This window comes from Centruroides sculpturatus, unplaced genomic scaffold, assembly GCF_000671375.1.
Source record: "Centruroides sculpturatus isolate CEXI.00-Female unplaced genomic scaffold, Cexi_2.0 scaffold198, whole genome shotgun sequence".
NCBI classification, from domain to species: Eukaryota; Metazoa; Arthropoda; class Arachnida; order Scorpiones; family Buthidae; genus Centruroides; species Centruroides sculpturatus.
Genome location: NW_019384454.1, coordinates 200,110 through 209,953, shown reverse-complemented (window position 1 = coordinate 209,953; position 9,844 = coordinate 200,110). Strand labels below are relative to the sequence as shown.

The 9,844-nt window shown below is 29.2% G+C and overlaps 1 protein-coding gene across 1 annotated transcript in view; it reads left to right on the top strand.

Annotated features, from left to right (window-relative positions):
* The window catches only part of LOC111620633 (protein stum homolog), an 86,968-nt gene extending 77,124 nt beyond the window's left edge, over nucleotides 1-9,844 (top strand). Inside the window, exon 3 of the mRNA XM_023362600.1 lies at nucleotides 9,620-9,844. Within this exon, the coding sequence (XP_023218368.1) occupies nucleotides 9,620-9,663 (44 nt within the window). The 3' untranslated portion in view covers nucleotides 9,664-9,844. The remainder of the gene's footprint in view (nucleotides 1-9,619) is intronic.

Here is a 9,844-nt window from a genome sequence, read left to right as displayed (position 1 = left end):
GCATCTTGGCTCGTCAGAAGACTTAATAGCTCGAAATTTCCGAAATATTAACTCCAAGTGAAATTCTTAAGGGCAAAAGGAACAGAATTCAGAGGAACCAGAATCATAGAACCGCATATCATGCAATGAGGATAGGAAACGGAGCTCTTATTTTCATTTTTGACTCTTTCTGCTTTTTGAGCATTAAGAGAACCTTTTTTCCACACTCATCGTGTAAAATTGTTCTAAACACACGAATTGTTCTATTTAAACTACAAGTATCCCTCATATAACACGATGGTTACGTTCCGAAAAAGTTCCGAAAAATCCGTGCTATACGAAACAAAGGACTAGTGCAAAATATAGGATTAGGTTCCAAAAGTTAACAAAAGTATAGTATTCTTTTTCGTTACTAAGAGAAATGTGTTTAATAAAGCAATCAATAATTTATTTCCAATCAATAATTAACTAATGATCACAATTAAAAGTATTGTCTTACGGGTTAATAGAGAGGTTGCGACCGGTGTTCTCATCGCGAAAACGTGTACGTCGGACTTTCAGCGCCGTCTTCCTGTAAGCCTAGAAGTTTGACAATGGCATTTGGAACGTCGAGCATTATTCCACTGACGTTCCAAATGCCATTGTCAAACTTCTAGGCTTACAGGAAGACGGCGCTGAAAGTCCGACGTACACGTTTTCGCGATGAGAACACCGGTCGCAACCTCTCTATTAACCCGTAAGACAATACTTTTAATTGTGATCATTAGTTAATTATTGATTGGAAATAAATTATTGATTGCTTTATTAAACACATTTCTCTTAGTAACGAAAAAGAATACTATACTTTTGTTAACTTTTGGAACCTAACCCTATATTTTGCACTAGTCCTTTGTTTCGTATAGCACGGATTTTTCGGAACTTTTTCGGAACGTAACCATCGTGTTATATGAGGGATACTTGTAGTTTAAATAGAACAATTCGTGTGTTTAGAACAATTTTACACGATGAGTGTGGAAAAAAGGTTCTCTTAATGCTCAAAAAGCAGAAAGAGTCAAAAATGAAAATAAGAGCTCCGTTTCCTATCCTCATTGCATGATATGCGGTTCTATGATTCTGGTTCCTCTGAATTCTGTTCCTTTTGCCCTTAAGAATTTCACTTGGAGTTAATATTTCGGAAATTTCGAGCTATTCAGTCTTCTGACGAGCCAAGACCACCGGACCAAGACCACTTCCTGTTTAGTTACTCTTATATACTACCTAGCTAGAGCCCATAATGAGTGTAATTTGAAACTAGCACATATAATCTAGTTTTAGTCAAGATATAACATAGACTAACTCCATTCTTGAATAATAATATTTAAAAAACCGTTGTAATGCATTTACAGCATAAATGACAAATTTTTAATTTGTCATTTATGCCGTAAAGAACATGAGGATAACAAATGCTGTAAAGAACATGATAACACAAAACTACATTTGAGTGATTTGAATGATTATATAAAATTTATCGATATTTGTTTGCATTTAATCTGTTTTTCTCCGTCTGTTTTTGTGTCGTTAACCCTTTCATTCCCGATCAACTTTCAATTAATTACAATTAAACATAAAAAATATTTAAAACTGAAAAAACGAAAGAAATGCGTTAATTTTGAAGAAAAAGCTTCAAATTTTATTTTCCTTTGTCTTGTCTTTCTGTGAAATTTGACACTGATGAGTCATTGTTTACACAGCTAGATGACCTTGAGAACAGCTGGAGTCGGATTTCCCGGGTCATTCTCATAGACGTCTTGGGAGGAAAAGAGTTTAAAGTAGGGTGAATATTAGCTGGCCTCATATTTTTAAATATTTTTAAAAAATTAAAATTTTAATTGCGATTTCCGACCCCCCTAAGTAATTAAATTTATATATAATAAAATCTATTAATTAAAAAAATTAAAAAACTATTGGAGGTCGTTTTTGACATCAGAAAGTAGCTTTAAATAACTTTACCAAAGTAAAATCCGTGCGCTAGAACTTTAGAACGATGAATTAAATTTGATAAAAAGTCCCATTAAAAAACAATTAAGCCTTAATCGAGCTTTATCAAAGGCTAATTAAAATCGCGATAAAATTTTTTCGCGCGGGCAAAAATTTTTGCAAAAGTTTGTGGACCTAAAAACATTCCAAAAATTGAAAAAAAAAATTGTCAAAAGTGGTCTTAACGACCGAGGTTTTCCTAACGCTATGTAAGCTTGACGAGTTAACTCGTGAATGGGAATTAAGTTAAATTAATATCTTCATATTATTTTTTACACAATTATCTCGTTTTATAATTAACATTGACATGTAAATATTGATTGGAAAAAAGAATATAAAACAACCGTTTATTTTGAAAAATAGCTGTAGTAAACATTCTAACGGTAAAAATTTAAATTCGTACGTTGAATTGCTCTTATTATTCTTTCGTTGTAATGCGTTCATTCAATTTTTAATAATAATTTTAACATATAAAAAATTTAAAAAGAAAAATACTTTTACATTACAACAATGCACTTAAACACAGGCATCTGAAATATTATTTACAAATAGGATTGCTGGTTAAATTATATTTTTGTTTGCGTTTTTCGGGATTGGGTGGGTGATGTAGGAATTGAGTATACATCACTACAACGTATTTACACTTACGCTTCTAAAATATCAATGTTCAATTGATATTAATTAATGATTAAATTCTACGATTGGTTATGTTTATCGGGTTTCAGAGTGAGAAGAATGACGGGAATGAGGCCACACCTCTAAAATATCATTAAAATGCATTGTCATCAGATATACGTAAATCTTCAAAGTTTTGGCCCTCTATCTTAATTAGAAGTGGGTGAAATTTGAGTTGAGATTGGAGGATATGATACAAAGCAAGTTAAATAAAAGCATTTAACAATTAATAACAATAGTAATATTCAACATAATTCAAAATAAGCTTCTGCTTTGTATTATCAATTAATTTGCAATAAATGTATATGTAAATTCCCTACTGAGGAGGATTTTTGAACAGACTGAAATGCATTAAGGGAAATTTTGCGTTTATTGAATAAAAAATCGAAAAAATATGTGTGATAAATCTGTATTAATAACAAAAAAGCAAATGAGGTTCGAAGTTATTTATTGCAAATTAATTCCATACAATTATCATGTTGAGTATTACGCTCACGATCAACTTTTTATTATATTCAATAAAAAATAAAAACTTATTTCTTAATCCATATATATATATATATATATATGAGAATGTTTGTTTGTTTGTTCGCTATGCTCACCTATACCGCTGGACCAATTGCTACGAAACTTGGCAATTATGTTAGCTTTCCGTTAACTTAGATAATGCGGTACATGTCGCCCCAGAATATTGATTGGTTTCTGTATATCAATCAATTTATATCTACATTTGATTTGCTGACTTAACATATAGCATCATCTGTTGGCAAAATTTTTTAAAATAAATTAAATATAATTCATTTAATTCATTAAAAAATGATATACAGTAATTTAAATTTAAATATACAGTATATATATATATATATATATACTATACAATAGACTCTTCTATAACACGGTAGATACGTTCCGTTTTATATGAATTCCGTGTTTTACGATCACTTAAATACATGAGCCAATTACAGCCTGGCACGTTTGCAGTTTAGGGACTACAGCTGTTTGAAAGGTTTCCTTCCATAAAATTAATCGATTCTAGACTAATTTGACTTAACGTTTCCAAAACACGTACAATTTTTGGGGAATAATCCATGTAAACTATGTTATAAACAAAAAATTGTAGGATTACTTACCGAGTATGCACCGTTCGACGACACCCTTGCTCAAGCTTGTTTTCGTCGCGGAGCGGCTCATCGAACAGCGGTCGCGTGTTTCTTGATAAGTTATTTTTCTGCGAAAAATTCGCTGAACTTTGGAGACATCATTAATATAAATATAATTTTTATGGCCGTTAAATAATAAATGGCTTTTAGTAGGTCCGCTGCTCGTTTAAACTCAACGGTTTGTGCAATATCCGCTATTGGTCTAGATTCGACCAATCCTGTCGCGACACGAGTCGGCGATAACGTTTTACCATATTTATTATACAAATCTCTTTTAGCGTGTTTATACGAATACGGTCGCAATTTTTTCGCCGTATTATACGAACCCGTATTATATGAACCCGTTTTATAGGGCGTCTACTGTATTCATTTAATTACTGCGACAATGATATAGCACGAAGTGGACTCTCTATATTATCCATTTTCGACTGGATGCACGTGTTCCAGTCGAAAGTGTTGTACTGAAAATTATATAAGTATTAGGTTTTCCACTTCTAACAACTCGGGTTATTTTCATTTCTAAATGGTACTTTATTAATTCTAATAATTTTTCTAGAGACTCACTATTTACAAGGACATACTTCACATGTAGTTTACAGGTATTCTAATAATGTTCTTAAAATGCGTTTTACCACATACATTTCTGAAATTTGCGATTAATAACTCTGGGTGTAAAAATTGCAACGGGTACTTTTATAAACCCGGGCAACGCCGGATGTAACAAACTAGTAATTAATTTAATAATAAAATAAATTAATCAAATAAAAATTAATAAACATTTTATTAATAAACTAATAAAATTAATATGAGTTATATTTGTACGCCTATATGTATTTGTAGTTTCTTATTGTAAAATTTCATTTTAAAAAAAATGATAATTTTGAAGATAGACATTATTCCTTTACCCAACTTCAAGTACGTCGTGAAGCACGCAATCCAAAACTCACTATATCCTACTTTTATTTGATAATTTAAATTATTTTTGATTTTTTTAAGAATTTGTTGCTAAGATCATCGGGATATAGGCCTATATAAATGTAGGAATGAAAATTTCATTCTTACACTTATATCCCAAATTTTTATATTAGAAACTTATGTATAGTCCCAAATTCAACTGGAATGTATTAACTGTGCATATCGAGTATTATTCGTAAGTCTGGAATGAAATAAAATGCACCCGATTGATGCTGACATAAGTAATCGCTAATGTTCCTCATAAATGCTAAATTCATTTAGTATGGAAAGAATTTAACTCGACATTGATTCTTATATAACTTTATATTTCATTTTACACCGTATGTTTTGTTACTTATTGTCTCTCTGGCTCCAACGTTATTGGTATATTTTATAGACATCTACTTTAAGAATATATAAAAACGTTAATTTTAATGTTAAATATTCAAAAATAAACTCAGTTTTAATATTGCCATGGCTTTTTTCTAAGAAAACTTGATGCGGTTTCAACTGTAAACCGTAATTAAACAATATTTTAATATAATGGTAAAAGAATTTCGTTTATGAAAATTATTTTTCTCATAATAGGTTTATGACCATTTTTATTAAAAATAAAGGCCACTAATTTAATTAATTAAATTCATATACGAGTACAATGATTTTTATTTACTATAATCGATATCATATAATTTTATTAACATTATTTGTTTTTAAATAGATATTAATCAAAGTTGAATTTTTATTAGTGTAACAAAAAATTGATTTAGGAGAATCGAAAGATGTAAGTAGAGAAGACATAATGAAACTTGAAAGAAGAAACCTATATTTCATTGATTTATTGATCGTAACAATTGAAGATAATCCATCTATTGTAATAAAACACATACAGAAATTCGAAAAAATACTAAAAAAATCATTCATAAATGATAAAAATCTGACAAAAACTATATATATAATTTATTTTATGAGCAATATTGAGAGGAACTATTTTTATTCAAAATGAGCAAATAAATATTCATATTAATTAACCTATAAGAACAGAACTGTTTTGAATGTAATTATAAAATACATATTACAATTTCGACTCTATTCCTACTATTATCAATTTAGCTTACCACTAGAAGAATCCCGAAAGAAAAAGTCGAATTTTAATATCTATAATATAATTATAAATTAGGAAAATATAAACTAACCTTTTAAACATATGTATTTTAATTAATTAATACTTCTTAGTCCTTTAAATGTTATTTTATTAGTATTAGTCTACTGTGACTATAATCTATTAATATAACTTATTATACTGATTTAACTTGCGGATGAAATTAGAAAGATTGAATCAAGAGAATAAACTTTTATTGATATTTGCACTTGGCAAATACAGTGATACCTCGACTTACGCTACCCCGACTTACGCGAATCCGGAGTTACGCGATTTTCAAATCTTGTCGATTCGTCTTTTGTTTGAGCGCCACGTAACTCTTGATTACTCACTCCCCCCATACTATTGTTCAGCTTACGTGTTCGGACGTGTCGCGTGGAATCGACGCATAGCTACAATTTTTTTTTGTGTTATTTATTTCTGTGTTTGTTATATCTAAGGAGACTTGAGAGACTCTATGTGGTGATTTCTTATAACAGTAAACGAATCAAAAGAAGAGATAAGATTAACGAGAGCATTTATTAGCTTACATACATCTGACTTGGATTTTACACAAATTGCGAAATTATACCCCGACTTATGTGAATTCGACTTACGTGGTTATCGCTCGGTCCCACCTATCGCGTAAGTTCGGGGTATTACTGTAAAAGTTTATTCTTTTAAACCAAGAGATTGATTCAGTCTCTCTAATTTCATCTTCAAGTTAAATCAGTACAATAAGTCCTATTAATAGATAACAGTATAGTCACAATAGACTAATAGACTAAAACTAAGTATTTTAATATTGAAATTTATTTAACTAAGATACGTAATTATAGTAATTAAATTTATATAATTAGTAAATAAAGTGTAAGTATTATTAATAATTGGAATTATAATTCGTATTAGTAATAAAGCTATTAAATCAATCCGAAAGATTCCTAAACGATTACATTTGTTTTAAGTGATATTATTTATAAACAAGTAGTTAACAGACTATGAGATCAGAAATATTCTGGGATTTGATTCATCCTATCTCTATTCTCGGAGATGTACTCTCTCAAGATAATAATACGATGGTAAAATCTACTAAAGTTATAAGAATAATTCATTAATTTCGACTTACACACCAATCAATTTATAATTATACATTATTATGGTTTCAAAATTTCACAAAAATGCACATTGGAAAAACAAAATCAAAACAAAAACAAAATTAGTATATAGGTCTACTGTACTATGGAAAAGGAATTTAAAGTTTGTCAATATACAGGTTATTCTCTAAAAGAAAAAAGCTTTAGTTCAATAAATAAAATAATAATTACTTAATTTAAATTCTGTAGTTATATTAAAATAAATTTATTAACGAGTAATTACTATTGTTTCTTGATTGATTGTCTGTTACATTTTATAATCTCTTATTATCTTATTATCCGATATCGAATAAGGGTAACTTGAAAATTATCACCATATCTTAATCTGTAAGAATACTTCGTAATGTTTAAGATATGAATAAACGATTTATTTAATTTTTTACTTGCTCTGTTATATATAACAGAGGAAAAGTATGGCGATGGTCAACGACCCCTCAAGATTGTTATATTTTTGGACTCGGGACCTTGAAACGTCGAGAAATGTAAAACATTCGGGGTTTTTTCTGTATAAATGTTAGTGTGTGTGTGTGTGTGTGTGTGTGTGTGTGTGTGTAGGGGGCAAGACTTTGTTCATCCACATTGAAGCTAAAGACTGCCGTGCTTTTTGTCGAAAATTTATGAAATTTTGCATGGAGGTTTGTATGTTACGGGATTGATGCTATTAAATATTAATTAAAGGTCGAGGGAATGGGGCGATATTGAGGGTGGTGTGCCATATCTTGTGTAAGGTCGGACTTAATGAAGATTTCACTTGTTATTAGCATTTACAATTTTTTATAAAACTCTTCCCTACCCTAAAAATTAAGTGTTTTTGCTATTTTTTAATAATTAATTATATAAAAAGTTTTTAAATAAAATATCACAACAGATGGCGCCACACACAGTTTCAAATGTCCGGAAAGTTAAGCAATTCGTTGCTGAATTTTTATCCTATGTTTTGTGTGTTAGGTAAAGTATCCTGGACTTTCTAAAAAAACAGAAAAAACAAGCTTTATTGGCCTACAATGTTAGAACAATTACTAATATTTAGGCTACATCAAATCCATGTGATTCATGTGATCTATATTTTTATATATGACAAGTAAAAAACATTTTATTTTGAAGTGTTCGCTACTGTTAAATTCTCTGCTTGATAGCTACAAAATGTAATGTAAATGTTATAATAAAACATCAGATAATCATTGATAATGTAATATTAGTCGATGTGAATATATAGCCTACATCAAATATTGATAGTAGGTAGCTTGAAGTAAATTATAGGTGTACTTACTCTTGAAATTTCTTAGTTCGTCTTCTGGCCGAGACCGTTTCTTTCTAATTTTTATTTCTCTTTTATTGGACTCGAAATTGCTACGAGATTAGTGATTTCACATTTAAAATGATTTAACTTTAATCAGAATTAAAAAATTAACTTATTTCCGTTCTTAAATTTCCTTTAGACTTTAAACTTAATTTGTAAAAAAAAAAAAAAAATGTATTAAAACAATACGATTAGAGCATTTAATATAATCAAATTTATACCGATTTATTACAAATCTATCTTTATTAAAACTTGAGAAATATATAAGGTAGTAGCAGCAGTTTGACGTTATGCTAGCTTTAAAGTTCATATTCTTTTGATAGTAAGAATGGAAAATAGAAAATAATAAAATTGAATATTATTACAGATAATTTTGATTAAAAAATTTCATAAATTCAATATACGAAATTATTTCATCGATATTAATTCATACATTATTAAAATAACAATTCTGGTTTTTTTCTATGCAAAACTTTCCTATCTAAATTTCATCAATACTTTCTATTCAATAGTTTATTATATTTATATTAATTAAAAATCATTTTATTAATTTTAATTATTTAATGTATAAAATTATATGAATTAGACAGTTTTAAAATCTACACAAAATTATTGTTTTAAAATTTTATATTTTGATAGTCTTCATAAAAAAAATCTTAAATATTGAAAGAACTTATTTAAATATATCAATTTATGTTATCATATTAATCTATTGTTATAAAAATATGTAGACACAGGTAGATATTTTTATGTTTTGGCGACTGTAAGCATTCAATTTGTCGATATTTTGAGCGTGTTTGGAGCAGAAGTAATCTCGTTGGCACAATAGAAGCCAGTTTTTATATTGTATACTGTAGTAGCTGCGCTTTCCAAACTGGATTTAAGCTTATTCTCACATATAAGTTACTATCGAGTTGCCAATGTCATTTGGAAAGAAGTTTGACCGGCTTCATATAAATATGCGAAACCGTGTCAGTACTTGTAGTTGGTTTAGAATTAAAATGTAATTCTGCTATAAATCTTCGGTTTGCAAGGAAATGAAGATTATTCAATTAAATCGGGCGATACTCTAAATGTGTGTGGTATTTTCAAATCTTCATTTCATCGTTTATTAAACATTGCTATCAAAAAGTTCCGAAATTACGAAACATTAAACAAAGATTATTATTCAGATTTCGTCGATTTATTTACATAAATTTATTTTTAATGTATTAAAAATAATTCATTTTGTTTATTATTACAGCATCGAAGGACCTTCAAGAGTGTATAGTTGCCGCTCAGGTTTGAGACTTTACTACGAATGTGTCCATTTGCGAATTTTTACAAGAAAAGATATCACCGAGAACTTGGCGTCCAGGCTACTGATTTAACCACCAAGTATCACCCATATCCACCACAAATAATGCCTATTGTCTCGTCACGCCGACCAACCTCGAATTTTCTCGCCGTCGAAAAGTGGCGAATTCCC